Source organism: Beta vulgaris, chromosome 9 (assembly GCF_026745355.1).
Source record: "Beta vulgaris subsp. vulgaris cultivar EL10 chromosome 9, EL10.2, whole genome shotgun sequence".
NCBI lineage: Eukaryota > Viridiplantae > Streptophyta > Magnoliopsida > Caryophyllales > Amaranthaceae > Beta > Beta vulgaris.
The window spans coordinates 43,143,990-43,170,992 of record NC_079210.1 but is presented as its reverse complement, the minus strand read 5'-3'; the positions used below and the strand labels follow the sequence as shown (position 1 = coordinate 43,170,992).

The 27,003-nt window shown below is 35.6% G+C and overlaps 2 protein-coding genes across 5 annotated transcripts; both read right to left on the bottom strand.

Annotated features, from left to right (window-relative positions):
- Positions 1-261: 261 nt before the first annotated feature.
- Positions 262-12,277, bottom strand: LOC104903907 (probable ubiquitin-conjugating enzyme E2 23). Of its 3 annotated transcripts, XR_007270102.1 has the most exons (10): positions 12,046-12,274; positions 9,445-11,472; positions 9,149-9,286; positions 7,674-8,168; positions 7,274-7,343; positions 7,047-7,186; positions 6,612-6,923; positions 1,094-1,391; positions 671-830; positions 262-442 (listed from the first exon to the last, which is right to left on the bottom strand). XR_007270102.1 is itself a non-coding variant. In XM_010692043.3 (9 exons), exons 2-8 carry the CDS (start codon positions 11,470-11,472, stop codon positions 1,140-1,142), a joined length of 3,435 nt encoding a protein of 1,144 aa, XP_010690345.2. In that variant the 5' UTR covers positions 12,046-12,274; the 3' UTR covers positions 262-830; positions 1,094-1,139. The 3 variants fall into 3 exon arrangements, 1 of the variants encoding a protein (XP_010690345.2); XM_010692043.3 differs by having other exon boundaries at positions 262-830; XR_008967799.1 differs by lacking the exons at positions 262-442; positions 671-830 and adding an exon at positions 5,503-5,877 and having other exon boundaries at positions 1,251-1,391; positions 12,046-12,277.
- A 4,879-nt stretch (positions 12,278-17,156) lies between these two features.
- LOC104903905 (splicing factor U2af large subunit B) lies at positions 17,157-26,546 on the bottom strand. 2 transcript variants are annotated; one of them, XM_010692041.4, is made up of 14 exons: positions 26,346-26,546; positions 25,861-26,000; positions 25,284-25,600; positions 23,972-24,079; positions 22,572-22,633; positions 21,209-21,288; positions 21,066-21,113; positions 20,913-20,972; positions 20,387-20,447; positions 20,191-20,303; positions 18,929-19,375; positions 18,539-18,674; positions 18,225-18,292; positions 17,157-17,518 (listed from the first exon to the last, which is right to left on the bottom strand). In XM_010692041.4, the coding sequence occupies exons 2-14, from the start codon at positions 25,960-25,962 to the stop codon at positions 17,381-17,383; spliced, it is 1,740 nt and encodes a 579-aa protein (XP_010690343.2). In that variant the 5' UTR covers positions 25,963-26,000; positions 26,346-26,546; the 3' UTR covers positions 17,157-17,380. The 2 variants fall into 2 exon arrangements, with proteins under 2 accessions (XP_010690343.2, XP_010690344.1); XM_010692042.3 differs by lacking the exons at positions 22,572-22,633; positions 23,972-24,079; positions 25,284-25,600; positions 25,861-26,000; positions 26,346-26,546 and adding an exon at positions 21,529-21,598.
- Between the last annotated feature and the right edge of the window lie 457 nt (positions 26,547-27,003).

The window sequence follows — 27,003 nt, the reverse complement described above, 5'->3', positions numbered from 1 at the left end:
AAGGAACTGATTTCTTTTGAGCTAATCAACTTAGCGAGGCCCGAAGATCGGACAAAGGCTTGCTTTGTTTTCAAGCCCACCAATAAACATTTTTAGAGTATTATAGTGTTAGGCGAACTGCAAACAAGTCTGTCCCCATTACCCCAGAATTGACAAAATTCCAGCCAAAATTTGGGACCATAACAAAACTAAACAATCATTAAGAAAACTAGAAAAGGGAATTCCAAAGAACCATACGGCATACATACAAGATAACAAGAGTAACGAATGGTCATCGATAATTTCTATAATTAAGATGCAAATGCAATGAGCTGATATTACAACTTCAAGCATCTGAATGAGCTAATTATACATTTTGTAAGAAAAACCAGCGCAAACAACATTGTTTGCGCGGAAAGACTAATTTTTCTAGCTTGTCTGCTTCTTTGTCACAATCTTTTTACTGTCAAGAGAATGTCAATCATGAATCAGCACAAACACAGAATACTTCTTTTGTAAACTGCTTCCCACAAGTTTATTAACAGTACCCCCCTCAAAAAAAAATTATAACCCACAACTCCCAAGCAAACAGAAGAAAAAAAAAAGGGTTTAGAATGCTTTCTTTCATCCATGAGAAGCATTTGACATTCTGAATACGAACCAAAGACCAAAGAGAGAAGTGATTTTATACCTATCTCATTGTCCTTTCAATACAAAAGAATCAAGGTATGTCATTAAGCAAAATTAGCTTGAGCACAAAAAGAACTGTATCCTGCACATTTTGATGAGACAACCGTGATTATCGCTTGACTCACACGAGTGGACCTGAGATTTGCTCCCAAAAACTTGAGCTGATACCCAAAAAAAAGCAACATGTAAAATTGTCAGAATACATCCAAATCTAACATTTTCCTTGGCACAGAAATAAGAAAGAGGTAGAGAACAAGTAAAATTGAACCCATGTAACAAGAAGGATAAGCGTGAAAAAAATGAAAAAGAAGGTTAAGGTTATTGTGTAACTTCCATCTTCAGTAAGTTTTAAACTTAATGAGATAAGGAGGTACTCTTAACAAACCAAACTGTGCAATCTTTTGAAGGAGAAAAGAACCCTAACCTGTTGCAGAATTAAACAACTGACGGTAAAGACTCTTGAAATGCAACTACGGCGACAGCAGGTGTTCGAATTCATGACAATCAGCTCCTATATCATTCAAATTTGAAATAAGCTTTGGCACAATCTTAGCCAGCATCAACTTGAAACCAACAGATGTGGCGTTAGTTTCGCTTTTCTCTGTAATTGAAGCATCCTTTGCCAAAGATCCGATCAGATAACCTTTCATGTAGGCATCACAGGCTTTTAGGACGTAATAACCACGCTGCTTGAAATGTTCTCTTACAAGATCTTCAAAGTCCTAGAAGATCCAAAAGAAATTTAACAGTAGATGTCAAGCCTCTAGCAATCATAGCTTCCAGAAAAAAAGAACTTTTTTCAAAAAAAAGAAAAGGGAAATTCCCAATGGTAGGCTCCTATTCTTGAGAATTCCCAATGATAGATTCAACTTTTTTTTCTTACCATTACGTAGCATTAATTAGCTCAAACTTCAGTTTCATGTTTAGTTATAGAACTTCTGTTAAGTTTTGTCCAAACCCTACTAACCATGATTTATTTAGAGGTAATACCAAATAACAACACCAACCATATCCAATCACACCACCATAACATTAGGCAGTATAAAACATCCTACCCACTATCATACCATGCTTAACATGATTTAAATCAATAGAGAATTACTAACATGAATCCTTAGCATATGCTTCAATAAAAACCACAATAAACACATATTTTATACTGGGAAAACTAATTCATCCAAAAATATTAGTAGGTATAAAAAGATTAAGAGCATATCATACTTAAGATTGGGCCAGCATACAAGTGCATATAATTAACGCAATATGCGTGTGAATTATAACCTTAAATTAGACTTGATTAAGCTGTGCGCTATACTTGATTTTTGGACGCTAAATCGCGTTAATTATATGCTAAAGAGGGACCGGAAAACGTTTAAGCCTCTAATTAATGCTATATTTGGGTAATTTAGGAAGACTGAGGCCTGGCAATGGGAAGAAACAAAAAAGTTTAATCTACCATTGGAAATTCTCAAGAATAGGAGCCTACCATTGGGATACTCAAAAGAAAAATCATTGCCCGCTAACTATTGCTATTTCTTTAGGCAAAAAACTTGAATTATTTTACATAAAAACTCCATCATAAACTCAATATAGCTTCAACACCTTAACATTTATCCTTTAGATACAGCGCTGCTGTACCAAACAAACATCAACCAAGGTAGCCCAGAAATGAAGCACATATGTGATGAACCGACATCTTTAGGACAAATTAAAGAAGAAGATTATGGACTTAAATGGAACTTGATTGATAATTTTCTAAAAAACAGTAAGATAAGGATAGTGATTAGTGGCGCCACGATTCTCAAAGTGGGGGGACAAAATACGGACATCGGATTGTTAAATACTTAACGTTTTACATACGAAATCTCAACATGTTTAAGGTCTTACAATCCAAAGAGAAATGACAAAAAATGCTTATAGAGGATCAAGGTTGGTCATAATTATCATACCCTCATGACCTCCTTACCAATAAATTATATTTGCCTTACAAAAAAGTTTATACTGATAACCAAAAAAATCAATCAATAAAATTATTGTAACTCCCCCTTTAAAAACAAGAACACAAAAGTATTAAAAATGCCACGTGTAATGAGGTATTTACATTATGTTATAGAGTTGTTACATCTATAAGCTTGTTAGGACATAGGGGATAAAACTTAATAATAATTCTTTAATTGTAGTTAGGTGAGCTAATAATACTACAGAGGTAAAAGCTCTCTTTCTCTCTCCACAAAGAAAATCAACTTCTTCTTTCATCACTTTCATGGAAACAGAGCATACTCACTCGATCTTTCTCGTTTAATTCTTTTAGATTCCATGCGTTGTCCAAACATTCGAATTTTCGCGAAAATTCGAAGCTGAAAATCTGCAATTAGTATTTGTTAGTTGAATTTCTGAAAAGTTTCGTCATGAATTCGTTCTTCAACTCAATCTAAGTTCGGTTGAAGTTTGGCTGAGTTTTTCTTGTTGAATTTGTGGTCGATTATCTCAATCTACAGTCTGAATTCACGAGCTGCTCTTCGCGAGTTTGTTGCGGCTGTTCTTTGAAGATTTGGTTCAAGAAATATGAAATTGTTTGCAATCGATTTTGTTCGATTTTTTTTGAGGTCGATTTATCAATTTTGTGGTAAATTTTGTTCGCGAGTTTGAGTTTCTCCATATGAAAATCATCTTCTTTCATCATCATCAATCATTAAACACCACAAGAATCATCATCTTTACCAAATTACTCAAAATTACATTTTTTTCAAGTGGGGGGACATCTGCCCCCATGTCCCCCCTGTTGGCTCCGCCTCTGATAGTGTGATTACAAGCTTTCGAGAGGCTTGCTCTCTCCCAAAAGAACTCTTAAAGTTCACCCAAAATACTACTCAATATTCAACATATCCTCTTTCTCCCTAATTTCCTCTATTTACAGAGTTTCTTCCCTTCTAACCCTCTAACTTATTTCTCAAGCTATAACTAATTATTGCAATACCAAAAGTACCCCTCTCCCTAGGTTGGTTCATTACAATATGCTAATATGTCAAGCAAATAAATGAAAATTTCAATGTTCATTCTTAGTTGCTTTTGAAAAAGATATATTTCCTCTCGTCTTCTTTATATAGTTGCATCACTTGGATTTTTACACTGTTCACACATGTATTTGATTCTTTTTTACATGTAATGAATAGTCACGTGATTCATTTCGATATGTACTTTCAGAATATCTATTTTTTTTAATTATTACAAAAGAAAAATTAAATATGTTGATGGTTTAAATTGTGCATTAATGTGCGTGACACCTAAATAATGCAATTATAGATAAAAAAAAAAAAAAAGAGGAAATATATAAGAGACAAAAAAAAGAGAAGCAAATGAAAAATTAAAAAAAGGCAAAAGCGCCTGCATATCTCTTTTTCCTAAGCCAGGATGCCTCCTTCTCCCTCCTCTTCCGCCTTCATAACCATCTTTAGAGTCTCCCTCATCCTTCCCACCGAGGATCTCTATCAGTTGTTCAATTTCCTCCAACCACAGCAGAACTTTCTTTTAACGACATAATAAACTCGTAGAATTATCATCAATATCTACCCCTTATACCATGAACCAAGAGTTGCCTCTGCATCTTTAGAGTCTACCTTGGACCACATAAGAAGACCACCTGGCCTCTATCCCAGTGGTCACGGCTGCATGGATTTAACCTTCCCATACGGCCATATCCCATCACCAGGAGCCATGAATGTCAATTCTGATGTAATTGCACCAACTTATGAACTAGGGAAAGAAAACTAAATGACTTCATAAATTTGACCTTTCTATATTGCTATAGATCATTATTGATATTGCAGTAACCTTGTAAATTGATGTAGTTGCACTCAATTCATAAGCTAAATAAACCAAGTGACTTCAGATGGCATTGTATCTAGTATCCCGTCCTTCTTCTTAAAATCATATCATAATCCATATAAAGTTGTGTGCCCGAATCAGAAGGTTGAAGGAACTAACGCCACAGAGAATGACACCAAACCCACATTTGTACTTAAGATAACAGATTAAAATTAGAACAATTGGACTTCAAAAGTTCTCAAATAGCTCGTGCAGCAGGCAGATTAAGGTAATGGTAATGCATTCATACACAATGTTGTAAATACACCAATGTGCATACTAATGCTTTTTCATCTCAAATACCTATTTTTCACAAACTCCCATTACCCTCCAATACTACCACTTATCAACTTATGAGGTGATGGAAATTAAAGAAGAAACACACATGTCTAAGGATGAAACTAAATAACCATGGTCATTGACATGGACTCTTAGTTTTAAAAGGCGCAAAGCGCAACGCGCAGAGAGGCGCAGGGCGAAGGCGCGCGCATCTCGTAGATGAGGCGCACTATTATTTTTTATTTAATTATTTATTTGGGTACTGAATTTCAAAGGATGCGCCCAGATTAATGTCTAAATAACAAGAATTAAAAAAATCCCTTACTTTTTCTTTTAAAAAAAAGGGTATAAGTTGAAAAAAAAAAGTCAGAATCCTAATTGTACTTGACTTTTGTTAGGTAACATTAAAATATGGAAAAAAGAAAAGAATACAAAAAGTATAGTAAAGAAGCTGACGTGAAAGGAAGGTCAAAGAAGAGATAAAATTCTCTAAAAAAAAGAAGAGAGAAAAGAGGACCGAAGAAAGAGGGGAAAGGAGATCGAAGAGTCACTGACTCATCAAAGAAAATAAAGTTTTCTTAAAACGAAATACAGAGAGAAGAAATAAAGAAAGAAAAAAGGAGAAGTTAGAACGACACAAAAAAAAGAAGAGACGAAGAAGATAAAGAGAAGAGAGAGAAGAAAACTTACCTCAGATCACCGGTGAGGAGACGCCGAGCAGACGGCGACCACCGGCGAGGTCCAGGCCGGTAAGCAGCGAGGCGACCACCGGCAGAGGAGACATTTGTGCTTCTAAGCCCGTTCTAGGGTTACCATTCCACAAGCAAAAAACGAAGGGTCGAGCAAAATAAAATTCAAAAACGTGGAAAAGAAAAACGAAGGGGGGCGTGACCCATACGCGCGCCTCAGCCCAAAAAGGGAACGCTTCATGCGCCTTGCGCCTCCTTAAAACGCACCAGAAGCGCACATCTCCAAGCGCCTCTTGTTGCTCGCTTCACCTTGGATGACAGATGCATTTTGCTCACCGCCTGGGCTCGCCGTGCGCCTTGGGAGCGCTTTTTAAAACTAAGATGGGACTTGCTTAGCAAACTCACAAATAAGTTACGTTGTCTTACCACCATTTATTATTGGCTAACAAACGGGTCATATGAGGTCTATGAATGCGGCCACTTCAGAGGAAACATATGTGAGCAGCAAAATGCATAGCACAGAATAACCAGCTAATATGCTTGTCATAAGCCAGAAGTTCCAATAGAAAGTTTAGAAAATAATTTATTAGTATTACAAGCTTGCAACCATCCAATACACAAATATTACCATAACAAAGCCTGATAACAGAGCAAGCAAAGGACAAATGTGGGATCTTCCAGAAAGGATACTCAAGAAATTCTCATAGGCATGCAGTATAAAGCAATTTTGTAGTTTGATTTCAGTTCAGATATACATGCATATCAACATAATCCCAGCGTTACTTAAGACCCAAAAATTTCCCATGATCCGAACAATTGGCTGAATATTGCAAAACCATTTCATAGAAAGTTCACTGATTTCTTTTTCTAAGACTAAATCAACTTCAGATCTCCTATAGTTGACAACAATTCTGCTTCTGTTGTAATGAAAGTGATAGAGACCTTTATGATGAAAGAAAAGCGACGCTAGATGTTAATCTCTAATGAAGAAGTAGCAAAACAGCTCATATACCAGCAATAATGCAAAGACCTTCAGGTACAATCAAGTATTAAAGCGAATAGTGATTGATGACAGATATTGATCCCTTAGAAAAAGAGTTGTTAATTTACCTTTGGAGGCTTTCGTATTAGATACATGATTGTTTTGCAATGAAGCAAAAAGGTATTCTCATTGTAGGACAATGAGTTTTTCTCCCCTTCAGCTGTCCCGATTTGCTTATCATATCCAGCTTCATTAAAATAAGGCTTCGAGTTCAGAACTAATCCTTGAAGTGAAACCAAAACTTGAAGAATGCTTGAGGATTGTGGATCCCAGACTTCGTTTCCTCTTCCTGTCCAGGTGTTTAGCAGACTAAGGCACACCTTGCCTTCCTCGTATAAATTTGGGTTTATACGCCAGCCACCAGAATGATAATGTGCCGACTGCAGAAGAAAAGAATTTTCACTACCAAGTATCGGCATTTACAACTACAGTAAAGGCCAGGAAATCCAACAGAAACTGAGCTTTGCATTTCATATTGTGGCATAAGAAAGCATTATACACACCGGTGGAACATCAGGATACTCCGGAGGAAGGTGGAAATCGAAGAAGAAGAGACCATCTTGGTAGGGTGTTCCATAAGCTCCCACAATTACTGCTCTCAACAGATCCATTCGATCCTCAAATACTCTTACATAAATGCCATCTGCAGGGGAAACGAGGGAATGCTTAAAAAAACCAATTAGTGTATAAGAATAAGACTGCAGAGCGTATCAATGGCAGGCCAATAAACCTGGGAGGTTGTTCTGAAGAATGTTCCAATCTCGCTGAACCTTCTTAAGCCACTTCCTGCCACTGTTGCTCTGAAATCATCGTTGACAGAATTACCTCAATAATTCATAAAATTAATGATAACCATGCATAATTAATACACAACTAAGGACACACATTTGCTCAATATGCCAGGAAATATGACCTAAAAAGAATACTTCAAGTCAATCTCATGCATATCCTCTTCATCATGATACCTACTTCACCCCTTGCCCCAATTACCCCTCCAGACCCTCCTTAGGTCACAATAATTGAACAGATGTACCTAAAAACCAAGCCTATTGATTCCACACCAAAAAAATTATACGGGAACTCGATTATCTAAAATGCTGCTTTGATACACATTGATGTATAGGACTTACCGGTATGTTGGAACCAAGGAAAAAATGATCCAAGGGATCTTTCGCAGTATCAAAGCGCTTAAAGCTGCATACGTTGTCATCACTGCATAGTGCAGTATGTGATTCTTGGGCCAACACATTTTCCGAAGCTTCAGTTATATCTGACAATTTTGCAGACTCAGCTTCAGCAGGTTCCTCAATTTTGTTCGTGTTATTGTGTCCACTACCAACGTCATTTACACAAGGATCTTGAGAATTAGACTCGTTGCTAGAAGCTCTTTCATCAGATAGATTTACTTTATCCTCTAGTTGCCTGCTGATTTCCACAGAGTCGTCTGAGCCATATGAATCCTCATCCCTACGACCACGAGAGAATATACCAGACGCAAATCTGGTAACAAATCCAATAGCAGCAAGTGGAAAAGCCAATGGTCCATTATTTCCCGAATCATGCTCCGCAATCATGATGTCTTCTCCTGCATCAGGATTGACTTCTGTGCCTTCTGGAGATGGTTCCTAAAGTCATAGATGGTGACATCAATTAGCTAACTAATGAAGCAACACAATTAGCAAAAGGATATATATATCAGTCACTGTCAGGAGGGTACTGCCAAATCAACATAACACAAGCTGGACAGTGGACATATAGCCATTTGACGACAAATGGAATAGCAAAGGAAATGCCATTTTTTTTGTTTTTCCACTTATTAATTAGGCTTATGTCTCAGACTAGGAGCGGTTCTTATCAACTGCATTAGCTATACGGGAACATGCAAAACGAAAAAGGGCGGTGCTGCTCCATAACACAACTCCCAAACTCTGTACAATGACAAATCCCCATCTTTGATTGCTCCTCTATTTCAACATGTCTCAGCCTATTGTGCACGTGCCTAAGCATAATATTAGCTACCCCTAGATTTCTCAGCATATTGTGCATAAGTTGATACCTACGTATAAAGTACTCCTCAGTCCTCACCACTTACCCAACCTATCCCGTCAACCTTCCTACTTCCCCTTTCCCTTTCCCGCTTTGCATCTCCATCTTTCACTCCCCATTTTTTGCTCTATGTTGAAATTGTTCCATTCACTTCCTATCCTTCTAAGAATCAGGAAAGCTGTTGCAGCAAGCAAATACCATATAGAACAAACATGGACAAAGTGGTAGCATAGGAAGTTGAATAAGGCCCAAACGTAGACCACATTGGCGATATTTGCTAAGTATATGAACTGACTCAATTTCTTCATCCTTCAAGTTTTTTAATATCTTTTATCTTATCTTGTGAGATCTATGTACGACAATGTACAAAGTTAAACTACATGTCTGCATCACAGATATTCTGCATCTAGAACTTACCAGTTTCCCATAAATACATATATATCCTCATTTTCACCAGCTATATTGAAAACAAGAGGAGGAAATTCATTTCAAATGGTCACTAGACACGCTTGAAATATAGACCATGAACTAATTATGTGATGCAGAAGGGAAATAGAACCTTTTCTGTGTTTCCAAGGGCCTCCGTTTCATCATCCTCAACTGTTTCCCAGCTAGCAGCATCATCGCTAATTTCACTCCCACCGACAATAGATTCATCATCATCACGACCAACAACATACACTGCCTGAGGGCCAACCTGATACCAAACTAAAAGACAATGTTAATCAAGAATCAGAATATCAATTCGATAATTCGATAAAGTAACACTTACAACAGACCCATATGCTAATATATTTGCACATCAAAGAAATTTCTACTACTGAAAGTAAGCATTTGATAAGTGTGGTAGAGTACCGTAGAAACCATGCCATCAGCCCATGTTACTTCTATATCACCATTTTTTAAGCCAGTGATATTTCCAACCCAGGATAGATTTGTCAATTCATTGTAAGCTGCCTCGTCAGATGCATCACCTTCTTTATCATGAGAATATGTTCCGGACTCTCCTGTGCTACCATTAGGAACATTTGATGCCCAATGTTTTTCTGCCATAAAAACTGGGGACAAGCGTACAACTACATCCCCGTAACAATAATCATAATCTGGATGCGCTTCAAGTTCATAAACACTAACAACTTCCTCTTTCTCAAATTCTCGGGGTTCTTCTGGCCGAGATAACAGCTTTAACCATTTCACACAAGCTGTCTTCTCCTTCGCATCGACACTTTTGACAACCCCCACACGTCGTATTTCAGAAGTATCTTCGCCATCATCAGCAGCTTTCTCTACCACATATTGCTCAGCAATAAAATCATGATCACCAGGGCTTTCAATAGGAATCAGCAATGTGGAGTCTAGTCCATGCTGTACAGTTCCATCTTGCCACGCAACATCAGCTTTTGTCTTAGTACCAACAATCAAAAGAGCTCTTTCAAAGTTTTCTTCCTTTTTCCGTGCTTTCTTATCCCTCTTAACCACAACTTTACGAAATTTCTTTCGATGAACATGTCGATTCTCATGGACAATGTCCTTTGATATGGACAAGGAACTACCACAAGAACTCGATTTTGGTGACGCGTTGTTTTGAGCATTCTCATCTACACTCTCTGATGTGCTTGCCCCATCAAGATACGTCAATTCAACATGCCCATTCGAGTCCTCTGGAATGACTTCATCTGCATCACATTCTCGATGACCAGATTTAGATTCATTAAGCCGCAACTTAGACAAACCTTTATCCAAAGGAGTGGAGGAAGATATCGGAAGGGATGGATGAAGACACCAGTCACCCAGCTGCCAATTAGCATGAGTGAAACAACTCAACAATTTTAAGTTCTTTGGATTCTGCTCTTCTGCTGGAGAAGTAGAAGAATCAGGTCCATAGCCAGCAGAAGCTATCCAATGAACATATACCGACCCTACTGTCACCTTAATGACAGTACCTTCAAGCCGGTTTGCTTTCCATGTACCTGATAACCACCGCGCATTCTTAAATACAGAGGAAGAGCTTGCTCTAACGCGTTGACCAGGATGATAAAGACAGTGCCCATCTTCCAGCAAATTTTTTGCAATTGGTCTGAGCCGCAATGGCTCAGCCCTCGCTACTTTACAGATAGAACCATCGTCAAATAAAACAGTCACATTATCAACGACATCATCAACTCTACCAAGCCAAGGACCAGAAACTACATAGTCACCAACAGTAATATCCCTCACACGCTTCACATCCCTGGTAGACACATCTTTGACAACAGATCCATCAGAGGATAATAAATCAACAGATATATTTACATCCACTACAAGACCTACTTGACCAGTGGGATCCAGAGCAGAGGCTACAAAATCACCATGTAAGAAACCCCTATCTATAACTGTCAGTTCATTTCGGTGAAGTATGGTCTCTGAGTCATCCATCCACAACACGCGAACCTGATCTCCAGTAAGTGGATCTCTTTTGTGACTACCGGCACTTTCATTATCATCACTGCTTTCATCGCCAGCCCCATCTCTGACCCTATCATCTCCGCCATTCTCAACATTACCACCCTCCTCCTTTCCCTCCTCTCCTTCCCCCTCGCCTTCTTCTTCTTCCTTGTCATCTTCATCCTCATCATCCTCATCATCGGTAATATCACTTTCTGAATCTGAATCACCTGCAACTTCAGTCACAACCCCAATCATACTCCCATCATTACTCCTCACAACATCTTGTCTATAGATATGCTTATCGTTTTGGAGATTAACAACAGGTGAATTTTCATCACTTTTTGCATCACGATTAGAGCTACCTTCCATATCAACACCCCCGTTTAAATAAGAATCTCCACTCTCTCTCGCGGTTCCTTCAATAGCAATTGAAGAATCATTTTCATTGATTTCCATCTAAGAAACAACCAAACAATAGAATCAGCCTACTATAATAGACCTCAAAGACAAACAAAACCAAGAATGCCCACAGCCACCAAAAGTTATCAACACGCAATTTCGAGCTTTTACTCAATACTCACAAGCCCCTCCCATCAAAAAACTTCACAACAAAAATCAAGTTGGCGGCATACTAATTCTCCATTAATCAAACAAAACCTAAGTCAATGCATCCAAAATCAAAAACAAAATTCAACAATAACTCTTCATCTAGATTCTAGCTACGCCAAATTAATATAAACAAAAAGATATTAAAGAAAACAATTAAATCCAATAAAAATTGCAAAAATGTATAAAATAATCTTTAATTAAACCCTAAATTAGCTACGGAAAGATTAAAATTTCAGCTCAAACATCGAACAAATTAAGCCGCCATTATAATATGATGACGAAAATCGGAACAACCAACCAAGAAATTCAAAAAAACGTCACAAAAAAATATCGAAAAATTCAGCTTAATAATAAACAGAATATAAATCAGGCAATTAATCTGGAATGAAGGAATCAATGAAAGAAGAAAGACAATGTTACCTGAAGAATCGAAAGACTTTCTTGGAAGAAGAAAGAAAGAAAAAGAGGGAAAAAAAAAAAAAGGTAAAAAGGGTTGAATCAAAATAATATACGTTGAAATGAACGGCTCTTCGTTGGTTCAATATTTTTGATCGCTGGTACAAATTGAGACAGAGAGAGAAAGAAGAGCTTTCATATGAAAAATAACGAAATGGAATGACTTGACTCTTGAGGGGAGCTGAAAATGTTCTCTTCTTACTTGTTAGGGTTACAAACGTACTTTAACCGCCATTAACCGTGAGAGGAATGTTTCATAATATGGCCCTGTTTGATGGGTGTTTGGCGACTAGAGTTTTGCAGTGAAAAGAGAATTTTGACTAGTTAAAGCCTCTAAAAGGGGTATTCGATAAAATAGAGTTTGAGAATGAAAACTTTCAAAATGAAAAAACTCCTAATATGAGCTTTTTTTTTAGAGGATTAGGTACAAACATGTCAAATGACTATTTTGCCTCTAATAATACTACTAATACACATTGTATTGAAATTTCTATAAATGTCATTTTACATAAACAAATAACAATAAGCTTTTAGCAATCGGTTAATTATTGACAAATAAATTTTTTTAAAAAAAATTGTCCAATCATCAGTCAAATCTGCTGAACAAAAACTCTAAACTCTAACAACTAAACTCTAAACTCTAACAACTAAACTCTACACTCTATTTGCCAAACAGGGCCAATATGGCCTTATTTGATAAAGAGAGGTTTGGAGCAAAACTAGAGGTTTCAACTCATATTAGAGTATTTGACTATTCTATCCTATAATTTGAGTGTTTGGTAAAGATAGGTTTCATTTAGCTTATTGGCACCAAAAAGCTCTTTTTGAAAAAGTTAAGAGAGGAACTTTTTGCCATTAAAGGTTTGGATCAATTATATGTATCTTCTAAAGTTTTTGAAAATCACTCTAATAAACAATAGATTATACACATGTCCTTATTGGTCATTTTACACAATTATGTATCAATCAACTATCAATTACTTACCAAGCACCTTTATACAAATAGTTAATACAAGCAAATAGACGAATCAGCTTATACAATCAGTTATTAGCTAACACAATTAGCTATTAGCTAACAACTATCTACTAATTACCAAACAAGACCATTCTCTTTCCATATTTAAATGCATAATTTGATTAATTGTTAAGTTTGATCTTATTCGATTCGTCCTAAAGCATACTTTTACAAGATATAATTTTTTACAGATATCAAGGAATAAAGTAGTGTTTTTTATATCGTGTAAGCAGTTGGAAATGTTGCATTGCATGTAATTAGAATTTGAGGGACTAGATCAGTAGCAAATAATCACATTTTTCCAGAAAATAAATTAATGGGTAAATGGAAATGGTTTATAGCAATCTTGAGTTTAATAAAGTTTTTTGAATATCTTGATTTTTTATTTTGGGAATCAATTTATGGGTTTCATTGATATTTTGTTAGAGTGTTTTTGAAGTTAATGCCGCTAATTGAGCGGAATCCATCCTTGTAAAACAAACTGATTTACTATGTTAAATATTTGTTTTTGACATAACTTGTCTAAATTCGTTTTAAAACTTGATTAAAGTTAATACCAATCAAGTTTAATCAAGTTAATTTCGAGTAGTTCATGAGTTAGTTCGAGTACTCATTATCATCTTCAAATGGGTCCTCTATTTTTAACAAATAGAAAACAATACATCTTATATAAAAATAAAATATATTAATAGATTTAATATGAGCAACAAAATCGTTAAAATGTTGCAACTATTGTCAAAGCATGAAATATCATTTAGAATATTTCAACTTCATATTAATTTTTAATATGAGTTGTTTATACATGAAATCTCAAAAGGAAATGACTATGATAACACCCTACTTTTTTGAGGATTACCCATAGCTTTGTTGAGTAATGACTCATGTAGGAGCTACATGTTGTCAAAGGACAGATGAATGACTTTAAAGTTTAAAGCATATCTCAACCGTTTAGGCGTTAGTTAGACTGTTTATATCAAATATGGAAACTAAATTTTTTAAAAGGGAAAGGTATGGGTGGGATGTTATGTGCATGCCCACTTCCTAATAAAAGAGTTATTGCTCTCTAAGTCGGTAGCTCAAATTTCATATGCAAAGACTTGTGTTTGATGTAACACAAATTGTTTGAAGTGACTTGATGATTAAGCATATAAATTGATATATGCTGTTGTCAAAGCAAAGAAATGGGATGTGCCTACTTAAAGAATATGAGGGGGAGAAGGAATATTTTGGGACGAGGAAAGGAACACTTGTTTGTAAGGACAAGTAATGTACTTCTCTCAAAAGTCTACCTACAAAATTAGAGATGTGAGGGGGAGTAAAGCCATTGTTGTAAGTTGTAACTAATTCATTACTTCTAAAATTTGAATTCATTCTGAGCAAAGAAAGATATTATTTATGGATTCCAATGAATGATGATTAATGAACCTAGATGTGGAGCTTATTGAGAGTAAAACAAACCTCCTTTCAGTTTAATTGCCAGTTTTTTTGGCACTATTAATACTATATTCGTTTCTTTTTAATTTACACATCTTATTTTTCGGGCCGTTCCTTTTTTATGGTTACGTTGTTAATTTATCCATATAAGGTAAATGTGTAATCATTATTCTCCGCTTTTGTCTTTCATGTGGTTCCTAACCAAATAAACTAATCCACCTACCCCATTTTTCTCTCTCCTCTATTTTTTATTTACGTTTTATACTTCTTACTCACATTTTTCATAATTCATCTCCTCTATCTCCTACTTTTTCTTTTTTTTTCCTTGGTTCCAATGAAAAGCAAACCGTGTAGATTAAATGAGAACGGAGGTGGTAAAAGTGAACAAAGGTTGAGAAAAAAGAGTGCATATGGTATATTGGCAATTTATTTCTTTAGGTAAGAAAAGAGCATTAGGCTACTCTACTCGCGAAAGGAATGCCTAATGTGTTGTATACAAGAATAGAAGTAAGAGAAGAGTTATTACAAGGAGAAATATCGAAACTAGACATTACTAGGTTCCTTACATTGGCTATCCAATCAGTAGCGCGATTTGCTTCCCTATACACATGTCTGACTTGGCAAGAGGCAATTGAGTGAGCATGAACTTACAATCAGCAAGAATATTAGCAATCTTCCATAGTTGGTGTTGATGACCAAGAGGTTATCCCCTTCAATGATGATGTTGTAACTTATGAATACCCAATTGCAAAGCGGATACCTTGTTGCAGTGCAACAACTTCGGTAATGAGAACCGAAGTATAGCCAAGATTGAAGGCTTCGGCGTGAAGAAATTGACCTTCATGATTATGATTACGGATAATGACACCAGCAGCTGCAGCTAAACCATACACCGAACCATCAAAGTTTAACTTGAGATCATGTTGTCTGAACTTCATATTTGTGTTAGCGAATAAATGTATATATAAACTGGTTTAGTTGCATTAACCATAAACCCGTTAAGTTGGAATATTACGTAAATTAAACAATAGATCACTTTCTTATAACTGAAATCGTCATACTATTTTGTGAATCATTTTTGAGTTTTTCTATTGTGAACCCCTATATACTAGTTTTGAAGCCCGTGCGTTGCACGGGTTATTTTTTATATATATTTTTTGTAATTTTTTGTTAACATTATTGATTTTGTGTTACTGTAAAATGAGATTTTTCAACACGATTTTATTTACATCATCTGTTAACTATCTATTTAGACCAATCAACTTTTAGTAAAAAAAACAATTATAATTGTCAATGTTACCTTTACTTTATGTTAATAAAATCATCATTAATTATTCATCAAATTGCCTCATAAAGTTACGCTTACTTTAGTAAGGATTTACTTATCCCCTACACTTGTTAATTAAAGGAGTACCTCTATGCTAAACTACCCTTTTTTTTATTTTCTTAAAAATCATGCCCAAACCCATTATTGTAGTAGAAAAAGAATTGATAAAATATTTGTCATTATACCCTTATTTTTAAATTATCTTTAATATCTTTAATTATCTATTAATAAAGTTTATAAAAAGTTGATATAAAGTTAGTATTGCAATGGTTGTTTCCATCTCTAAATAAGTGAAGGCATGTTGACCGGTATTGTCAACTAACATATCAATATATCACTCTGATAAAAGTTTAAAAATAAAATAAAGTAGATATTGAGTGGCCACAAATGCAAAGAAGCTATCATTGAAAATGTTAGCTACTTTAGTAGATTTGCAGCAGTTCATTAGATGTTTTGTTTTTTGACAGGAAGCAGTTCATTAGATGTTATCGTATGGTTTAGGCAAATCTCAAGAATCAAGTTTTTTTATTTTATTTCGTGATTTTATATGTGAATCATAGCCGTAGAGTGAATATACAGTATAGTAGTACTTATAATAGATTCCTAGTTATAATAGATCCGTAAAAGATAATATTTTTTGGTTTTTGTCATAGAAGTAGAGTGAATAAACTCTTATCTCTCAGACTCTAAATTTTATTATCGCTCCAGCTCTAAATTTTATTATCTCTAAATTAATAAGATGATGTGACAATCCTAGGTGGCGCGCTCTATGCTCCCGAAAAGTTCCTCTTTTATATATATATATTGATTAGTGTGATCAACGTTTTACCCCCTAATGTTTTTCTTCCAAGTTATACCCCTCAAACTACATTTGTTCTATGTTGCATCCTTCTGTTAAATCAACCTTAAATTTTTCATTACTTTCTTATTTTCAAATCCTAAACTTGAGAGGGAAATTTTCCTACAAAAGATTGGTTACCAAAGAAAATATGTTGTAACTAAGTTAAAATATCCTCACATTGCAATTTTTTTATGTACAACCAAATGACCAGATAAAATATGATAAATAGACCTTGTAGGCTCGCATTACTTGGTTTTTCTTCAATCGGATGCGCGGAAAATCTTGGTTTTCTGGTGCAAAGACTACGCGAGACAATATTCACATCTATAAAAACTCGTCTCCTAAGACAATAATATGCTCCAGGTTTTACCTATTACAGCAAGCTGAAATTTAAAAACACGAGCCCCAGTTTCTGGTTTGATGACCCACCTTTGGCCAACAGATACATTTTTTACAGATATACCAATGTACTAATAGATTTAATTAAGAAATAATCCAACAATTAAGCACACCCATAGGCTAATATCATCAGTTAATTGTAATATTAGCCGGCCCGCAAAACAAGATCACTTAAATATCAATCTTCCCGTGTACAGGATCAAAGACATCTATGTTGCCTACTCTTGAGACTAAATAGTGCTAATATAAGTACAAAGAGAGTCAGGGGGTTGCAAATAAGCCCCTACGCATCATAGTCACCTTCAGCAAATCTATTTTCAGGATAAAACACAGCAACCACTTGGTTTCCACCGAATCTCCTTCCATTCATTCCTGCTCGAGCTTTGGAGGAACCATCCGTGTCAGAATACTCCAGAAACACCTAAAATACATTTGAAAAAAAAAGAAAAGAAAATGGTTTTAAACTTGCAGTATGTTTCGATAAGAATGATGGAGGAAAGGGGGGAGGGAGGGAAGGAAGAAAGGGAGGCAAAAAACAGGCTAGCATTATCCTTCCAAATCTTCCAACAAAAGAAGGAATTGGTTTATACCCTTTCCATAATAAATACACTATCATTGTCCAAAAAGTGTTATATACACTAAGATAGTGTTCTATTCTACTTCCTCCGTTCTTTTTCTATAGCAACAATGAAATTTTTATACTATTTACTTACCATCCTTTAACTATCTATTGTGATTTTTATGTAAGGAAAAATATAGTCTTGTAAGGTCTTGTTAAATTCGTCTCGATATACACTTTCATAATATCAAATTTGCATAATTTTTACTAAAAAGTAATTAAATATATTAATATTTGAAGTTGTACATTGAAAACTCAATTGTTGCAATAGAAAAAGAACAGAGGAAGTACATATTTAGACTTGTCTAAGAAGAAGTAAATTTCAGTTATGTTACAATAAGGTCCAATAAGTTATGAAAATAAGTTAAAATACATTCAGAAAGTTATAATAAAAAAAAATAAGTTGAAAAAACACATGAAGGTATGCTGAATAATTCAAGACAAAGCACCAAAAACTAGATAATAGCCCTCCAAACTCTTCATTTAAAGGAAGGGGTTTGTTACAAACCTTTCCAACTCCAGGTCCAAGTTCTCCATTTGGCCCTGGTCGTGGGATGACAACGTTCACCAAAGGACCTGAAGGCAACAAAGAAATAGATTTGAAAAAAGGCGAACAAATCAAATTAAATGATGCATGAAGGATGATGGGAAAGCCATGTCCATAGGTAAATGGTAACACAATATTGTCTCTACGTTAGGACCCTTGCTTATAGCAGAATGAGTGTTTTGAATGCAGTAAAATAGAGAATAAAATATGCAAAGTACTAATCGACAAGAAAATGCAGCATAAGATAAGATATAACTCATAGGCAGATAACATACCAAACTTTTCACCCTCCTCTTTCATGTCAACCATTATATCTTGATACTCGTCATCATCTTTAAGATCATCAGCAGTAACCACTTCAGTCAAGCACACAACCTTGGTAGGAAGTGCTCCAGGTTGAAACATGAGCTTCTGAAAATTAAGAAAAAATGTGAACGAAATCACATTCATTTATACACTGGTTAATGCAAGCTATCATGCCTATCTATTAGCACATTCAGCAATATGCCCATCATGCCAACATACCTACATGGAAAAAGAGGGAGAAAAAGGGGTATGAAGAAAAATATTGATTTCGGAATTCTTCCATACACAGATGGAGCTTATAGATCATGTAGCATATATACAGACCTCAAGTCATTTGTAACTGAATTAAAAACTCATACCTGCAACATTATCTGCTGTTGTGCATGCTGCAAAACAATCTCCTGCTCAGGCTTAGGTTGGACTGCTCCCTGATTAGCACGTCTAACAGTGAGTGTTTTATCACCCATTTTAATCCCATTCAAAGCTGCACAAGCTACGTCAGTGACTGAGGGCTCGTTATAAACACAGAAGGCATAACCCTTTGAGTTCCCAGTTTCTCTATCCTTCACGAGATCAAAACCCCGAAGGGGGCCAAAAGATTCAAGTAACTCCCGGATCTGTGATTCTGTTAAGTAGTAAGGTAGCCCACCCACAAATATTCGATCTGGACCCTCGAGTCCACCAGCTGACCCCGGTGTTAATCCAACAGCAGCCAGGTTCAAATTTGGATTGGGTTGACTGGGACCGAGGGTTGCAGCTAGAGAAGGGTTGTAATCACTAGGTCTTCTCACTTTAACTGGCGTACCCTACACAGGCGCATATTGGATAAACCATATTGGCCAAAACAGCATCAGTCACTTGACAAAAAGCTTAGAAGAAATCTTATGACATCACAGGCGCCAACCCCTATAACTCAAAAAAAAAATCATAAAAAAGGAATGGAACACTGGTTCTGAACGTAGCTAACTGATCAAGCCAAGGATTTTCAAAAAAAATATGTATTGTGTATAGGGATCAGACGTGCATACTTTCAAATTTTCAATCAAGCTTTGTTATTTTCAAAAAGAACACGCAACATTTTTCAACTTTTTGCTAGTCCAAAACATTAAATTTGTCACATCCTCCATCTCAATGTAAGAGTGCATGCTTCCTACGTTTTAAAAATACTTGACACGGTTTGACTTTTTCACTATTCACACTCTCTTTTGACTGCATTTTGTGAATTATATGCAAGGAAAAATAGTCATGTGGGATCTTGTTAGACTCGTCTTGACATATACTTTCAAAATATCAACATGTTATAATTTTTACTTTATAGGGAATTAGAGTTATTAATGGTTAAAAATATGCATTGGCAAGCGTGTTGAGATAGGTGTGTCAAGTATTTTGAAACAAAGGAAGTATTAAATATGTAGACGAGTAAAGAAAAATGGATTTTACTAAGCTAGATTTGAGAATTACATAGATCATTATATAAAGGATGCATTATGTTAAAAAAAGTCAGCATGGAACTATTAGTTTGTGAAGGAAGGAGAACTGAGTTGCAGCCATCCATAACCTTCACATTAACATGAGCAAATGAGCTATTATACATCATTTACACCAGAAAAAAGTGACATACCTCAAATATTATACCGTCCAATGCCATAGCATTGCTAGCTTCCTCCACAGACCTCATTTCCACAAAAGCAAACTTCTTTTCATGATTAATATAAACATTGACAACAGCATCACCTGATTATAGCAAAAAAATGTTGGATATCTTTCTATTGATTTAGAAAAATCAATCATTTACAAGAGTAATTATCTTGGCACACCTGGTCCAGCAGTATTCCCCGCAATCGCAGCCATAACATGGCTAAAAAAAGTTGCCACCGACTGTGGAAAAGATTAAAGACTTTGAGTCATTATAATGGTAATACCAATTAAAAGGAGCAGCAAGAAAAAAGGAGACTTGCTTAAAATGCCACACCACACAGAAAAACAATGACCCATGAAAACCTTTATGCTGGCGGAGAGAGTACAAACGAATTAAACCTAGTGCAAAACCGGAAAAAAACAGTCATTGAACCGGGAAATTTTTTAATGGCTCTTACAGACAAAAGCTCAAATACAAGGTGGTCACGGTTAAATTCACAAAACTAGAACCAACAAAGTTGTTTTGTCTCCCATATGCCCCCTTTTCCCATAAATCATCCATTTGTCAAGCTAACATCAACTTCTTTCATGCTTTAAAACATGCGAAGAAAACTCGTCAATTTGAACTTTTTCTCATACATATAAATCAGGTTCAACGTCACTCGAGCAAACTAGACAAATCATCAATGAGGTGACTAGAAAAACCTGTTCGTTAGCAGTAGGAGGAAGCCCGCCAACATATACTCGCCGCGCATGCCGCGTTGCCTGCCACAAACCAATTTAAATAATCAAAAAAAAAATTCCACAAGGTAAGGAAACAAGGATAGAAAAAATAAGAGAAAGACCAACTCAGTCAACCTGTTGTGTCATGGCCTGCATAGGCATAACAGGAATAGCTCCTAATGGCTGCATGCAATAGGATAACAAAATCAATGACTGTAAAGTAAATACTATTTTGCTAGCACCACAAAAAAATTGAGGATGCAGAGCTAAGGAACAACCTGTCCAGGAGTCAATTGTAGCATGTTTGGAAACATTCCAGGGATTGTTGGAGCTGCACCGGGAAGCTGACCTGCAAAGGCTAATCACATAAAAAAAAAAAGTACTTGTTAGCAAGTGCAAAAGCTAGTCCTACAATTAAGAAAACTAGAAAGAGACTTATTTTATACTCTATATAATTTATCGAGTACACTTGTATTACGAAAACTGAAAAGATACTCTCCATGATTAATGTTGTTTCCTTGGCTCTTGCAACCACATTCAATATAAGAGAGGAGTAAAATAAATCAGATGCAAGCGCTGGAGGAAATTGCAAGACTACCAAAATAGGCAATAGTTGCCGATTGAAGACGAACTGGTGCATTGATTCCTCCTTGTATATATAAGCTACAGAAGTCGGCTCACGCCCAATGTCAGCAGAGTGGGGCGAAAGACCCAACATTGCCTTCTTATGCAAAAAAATAAGACACAAAAAACACAAACACCAAACACAAGAACAAACCAAAAATGTCTTTCAGTTACAGTATTATTTCACTAAATAACAAACAAGATAATTCAACCTAGAAAAACACTGTAGTAGAAGTAACAAGTGCTAGAGAATATGTCAAACAAGTAAAGCTTACCCAAATGACATAATTTACTTGGATAGTCTCTATTATATAAGTCAAGGGAGGAGCTATGGTATCCTCCTATAAAAAGACTTATCTACCCCTAATCTAAAATTTCTCATTCACCTCCTGATTTACAATTATATCTAATAAGGAAAGTTATAAAAGAGAAAACTAACATAATAGAGTTTAAGATTGCCATTAAAAAATTACTTACAATGAGGAAACTAACCTAACAAAGAAATTTGTCAACAATTGTAAAGCCAAACGTTCAAAGTTTTCTTTTACTGAAATATTCAATAACAATTACAAAGAACATAAGATAAAAATTCATAAAATTATCGAGAAAAATAGAGTATAACTCATCTTTTTATTTCTTAATTACATAATTATCGTAGTCAAGATGTTATTCAATCGAAATTGTTAAACCTGCTGAGAAAAAGTAAGCATAGACCAAATTCTCTTATTTTCATTTTCAATCCTATGTTTTGTAAAGATTAATTGTAAGTACGAATTACATGTTTATTTTCGCGATAATATTAGTGTTTTTACAATTCTGAATATCAGTATTTATACTAATATATTGTCGCACGCATCGCGTGCATATGAGACTAGTAGATACATGTGGGACAGGAATACCAACCTTGCAAATAATAAAAGAGGGACGGGTGCAGGAGAAGCTAAAAGAAAGAGAGATGGGAGCGCGGAATCGAAAGAGATGGCTAAAAAATAAGATCAACTGGAGCATAGAATGTACCTGCAGCAGAAGATAACATTGCAGAAGAAGGAGGTGCCATGTCAAATCCGCTTATCCTTTTGCTGCAACAATATAAGTTAATACAGTAGAGATAATGGTTTGCAAGGCACCAGGACCCATATGATTACAGTAAATGTCATGCACGGTGGCAGAGACATATAGTACACAAGTACAAAATTGACAACAAAAGAAGCTCTATTTTCAATTAAAGAAAGGCTTTTGGTTAGACATTTCTCCACCTGTTTAATATGCGAAAACTGCATCAAAATGGTAGAGAAATATCTCCCCAAAAAAAACTTAATCCACAAAACTTAAGGTAAGGCGGTGAAAAATTAATGCACAGGTAAGCAGCCTCAGCAGGAAAATGACTTCCAAATATCTGGATCAGGAAAAAAAACTCATAAATTGAAATATAAGCATCAACTGAAAATCAAGGAACATCTAACAATAATATATATAAGCAGATAATTCAAGAAAAAATAGGATTTAAATAACTCGAACAGCCAGGTGCAGCTGCTGCTACCTTCACAAATTACACAAAGCTAAAAGGTATCTGAAGGAGAAGATAAGCAACACAAAACTTCCACAATGGGATAGCCTCATACTCCAGACTAGATATTCTGAACCACATCAAAGAAAACCATAAGTAACATTGACCAAGATACATGTCTAGCAAATGTGTTTTTTTAACTCCAATGCCAATTCCAATGCACCAAATACCTCTAAAGATGGACCCGTCCATAGCAGATCGGCAAGTGAGGTGAGCTGGAAGTATGCAGCCTTACCCTTGCAAGAGGGAGAGGCTGTGTTAATAGGTCGAATGGACATGCCATGTAGGTGACATGTCCGGTATGGGATACATATCGATACAAACGGAATGCCTCAGACAAGTCAAGCACTCAAGACAGAAAAGCGGACACAAAATCATTTTACGCATTTCAGTATTTTTCTGTGAATGATAGAAACCACTGAAACTTCACTCTGTGGATGGTACAAGCAACAGGTTGTCAACAAGCTAGATTTCTAAAAAAATGAATGGCGAACTAGCTAATTTACCTCAGAACCTAAGAGTCCAAAGTTTCAGTGATTTCAGTATTTCACCAACTTTCCATCCATATCTTTCAAGCCAATGTACATACAGGGGCTACTGTGGACTGTCTACACTCTACATAAATTTGCTAGGGAAAATGTGGCACACATAAAACAATACAGATCTGAAGTTACAAAGAAAAAGGCATCCCACTAATAACTATGTAATAGTTCAGAATTGATGCGTGACACTAAATATTCATCACAAGGTGGGGCGGGGGAGGATGCTGTGTACACACATTAGCATGTACAAAAGATATTGACACATGCCAAACAGAATTGGTACAAAGCGAAATTAAAGCTTGACTAACCTTTTAGAGCGAGAACGAGATCTTGACCTTGACCTGTGCTCAGATCTTGCCCTTGAACGAGATCTGTGTTTACTTGTATCATCGTTATCACGATCATGATCTCTCCGCCTATACATGCAATGGTAAAAATTTGTGGCCTTAAGCAAATATGAGGTAGTTACAAAGAAAAAAGCTTAATATAACATGATCTACGAGGAAGATCCTAATGAAAACAGGAGTTAAAAGTTGCTTTGAATTGATTGCATAAAGGAGGTAGCCCATGAATTTTTCTAAGCCACACAAAGGAGGGATGAGGTGAAAATTTTACATATATTTCCTTTTGCCATGAAAAAAAAGGAGCAATGGAAGCATTAGAAACAACGCATGGGTCTAATTATTATCAAAAACAGCTTATAAATGCTTCCAATTGATGGAGGTATGAACAATAGGACAAAGTGCATGAACCAAAATTGTTATGCATCATAGACACAGTAGAAGCATAAAGGTTTTTTTTGTCGTATCAAATGTGTGAGCTTTAACGAAAATGTCTTTGTATATGCGTTGGTATTAAGAATTGAGATTTCAGTCACTTCATAATGAAATAAATTTGGTTCACCACCTCTAATAAACTGTAATATATAGTGGGATCCAATTGAGAAGTGAGTACCAATGATATACTTTCATTGTCTATTTAAAAAAGGTAGTCTACTCTAACTAATCATTAGATGTAGCTATCACTCTGTGTATAGTCTAATCCCTAAGGGGGGTAACCAATTTTAGGCTCAGTAGAAGTATTTAGTCAATTTAATTGAAATTCCATAGGTGATGTATGTTGAAGTAGAATATTGTATTGGTAACACACAATTACCTATAATCGTATACTAATATTTTTTAAATGGCATTTAATGTTGCATTAGCCTTTGAAAATTAATAAATTGGCTACAATGCGCTATAATTTGTAAAGAGGGGAGCAGAATATAGTAGTAATAAGTATACTGAGCTATAACCACCAATAGGAACCAAATCAAGTGATCTGAATCCCAATTCCCAGACAATGCCCAATAATGGAAACTGGGATGTCTTCCTGACAATTATTTATTAAATCCAACACTAGTTCACACATAGAACAACGGCCTGTCTATTATAGAAGATCATTAAGGAGGAATGCTATATCACCATAATCTTAAGAAGAATTAGAGTTTAGATGGAAAGTGGAAAGTGGAAAGTGATGCATCAATCATAATAAACTTTAACAGATTGCTGAAGACTCCTCAAAACACTGAAACAGAAATGGGAAAATAGATGAACAGATATAAAGGCAGATATCAATCACCTGTCACGGTCTCTGCTTTTGTAGTAATCATCATCATGCTCTCTATCTCTGTGGCGATCACCTCTATCACTCCTGTCCCTATGCCGGTCTCTATGACGGTCTCGATCTTTATCCCGGCTCCTATCTTTGTCTCTTTCCCGATCCCTATCCCTGTCTCTATCCCTATCTCTATCTCTATCTCTATCTCTGTCCCTTTCCTTGTCCCTCTCCTTGTCTCTCTCCCTTCCTCGATCTCGATCCCGATCCTTATCCCTTCCCTTCTCTCGGTCCCTTTCTCTACTTTTTGAAGAACCCCTCTCATGATCCCGAGAACCATGCTGCCAAAAAAAATTAATATTAGCATTTTAACTAAACATACAACAGCCCAACAAGCAACGGAACATGAAATATAACAAGATACACCACCTCCGTCACGATTTACTTAGCACATTAATAATTCAAATCACATTACAACCTTTTACAAAAGTCATGCAATTACACGTTTCACGAGCTTAGACAATTCATAACGGATTAAAATAACAATAGACAGAGCTCTGAAAAACACGGGACAATTCAGAACAGGTTCAAGCTTCTATACCTGGGATTTCGAGTCGTTATGTTCATCAAGACCACCATTATCATTCTCCTGCAATTGAGGAGGAGAACCATATTTATCGGGATCGTCCTGGTATTCCGACATCGTTTAGGCTACACCCCTGACCTCAAAGCCTACCAGACCTGAAACATAAAAAAGTTACAACAACATATGATTAGAAAAGCAGAGAAGACTTCATTATATGTAAAAATTACGATTAACATGTAGAATAAACCTTCTTTGAAAGTAAATTTTATCAATGACGCTTCAGAAATTATTAACTCCAATTAAAAAGATTAGCTATAGTAGCTGACATTATATGAACCCTAATTTGAATTAGAAACCTAACATAAACAGATTAAACACTGTAGTATGATAAATTAGTGATGCTAATAAGTTATAGAAAGAATTTCAAAAAAAGTATAGTGTTGAATTTAGGGGATAACAAATTGAATGTAGAATTGAGAGGAGAGAGATTGAGAAGTTACCTGGTAATGCGAAGGAGAGGATGAGAAAGATGGAGCAAATTCAGAAGATTCCAGATTTCCAATAGCGTTAACGGGGGAACAACGAACTAGGGTTCTTCTTCGGTTGTTCTTGTGTTTGTGTTCCTAGTAAACTAAAAACACACCAAGCCTGGGCACTCAACACTTCGCAAACTTTGTTGTTTTTTGACCTTTTTAATTCATTTACCCTCCTAGCCAAAAGAAAAACGCAAATAAGCATTTGGGTGCATCCTCTTTTAAATTACGTCATCTCATCATTTTTAGAGTTTATAATTTTAAAAAATTATGTTAATTGTTTACTTAAATTTTGCAATTAAATATTTCTTTTGCAAATTTGAATTAAGAAGGTATATGTTCTTTCACATTAAGCGTGATGTTCATTTACTATATGTTCTTTTCATTATAACCTATGTTCTTTTATAAATACAGATATACATGTTCTTTTATTTTATGTCGTGTGTTCTTTTTTCAAGTATAAAAGTTGTTGAAAAAAGTACATATTCTTTTATATAAATGGTATGTTCTTTTTGGGTTCACAATGAGCATTGTGCATCCTATTGCATAATCCACGCTTTGAAAAAAATGGAGGACCAATAAGCTCTAGCAGGTTAGCGCAAATTAGATTTCAATCACGATAGTA

Coding starts and splice junctions, on each gene's coding strand:
- LOC104903907 (XM_010692043.3), bottom strand. CDS start 11,472: ATGGAAATCAATGAAAATGATTCTTCAATTGCTATTGAAGGAACCGCG. Junction 8,169..9,148: donor CCCTTGGAAACACAGAAAAG/GTTCTATTTCCC, acceptor CTATGACTTTAG/GAACCATCTCCAGAAGGCAC. Junction 7,344..7,673: donor TCCTTGGTTCCAACATACCG/GTAAGTCCTATA, acceptor CGATGATTTCAG/AGCAACAGTGGCAGGAAGTG.
- LOC104903905 (XM_010692041.4), bottom strand. CDS start 25,962: ATGTCGGAATACCAGGACGATCCCGATAAATATGGTTCTCCTCCTCAA. Junction 21,114..21,208: donor TACAATTGACTCCTGGACAG/GTTGTTCCTTAG, acceptor TATTGCATGCAG/CCATTAGGAGCTATTCCTGT. Junction 20,448..20,912: donor CTCCTACTGCTAACGAACAG/GTTTTTCTAGTC, acceptor TCTTTTCCACAG/TCGGTGGCAACTTTTTTTAG.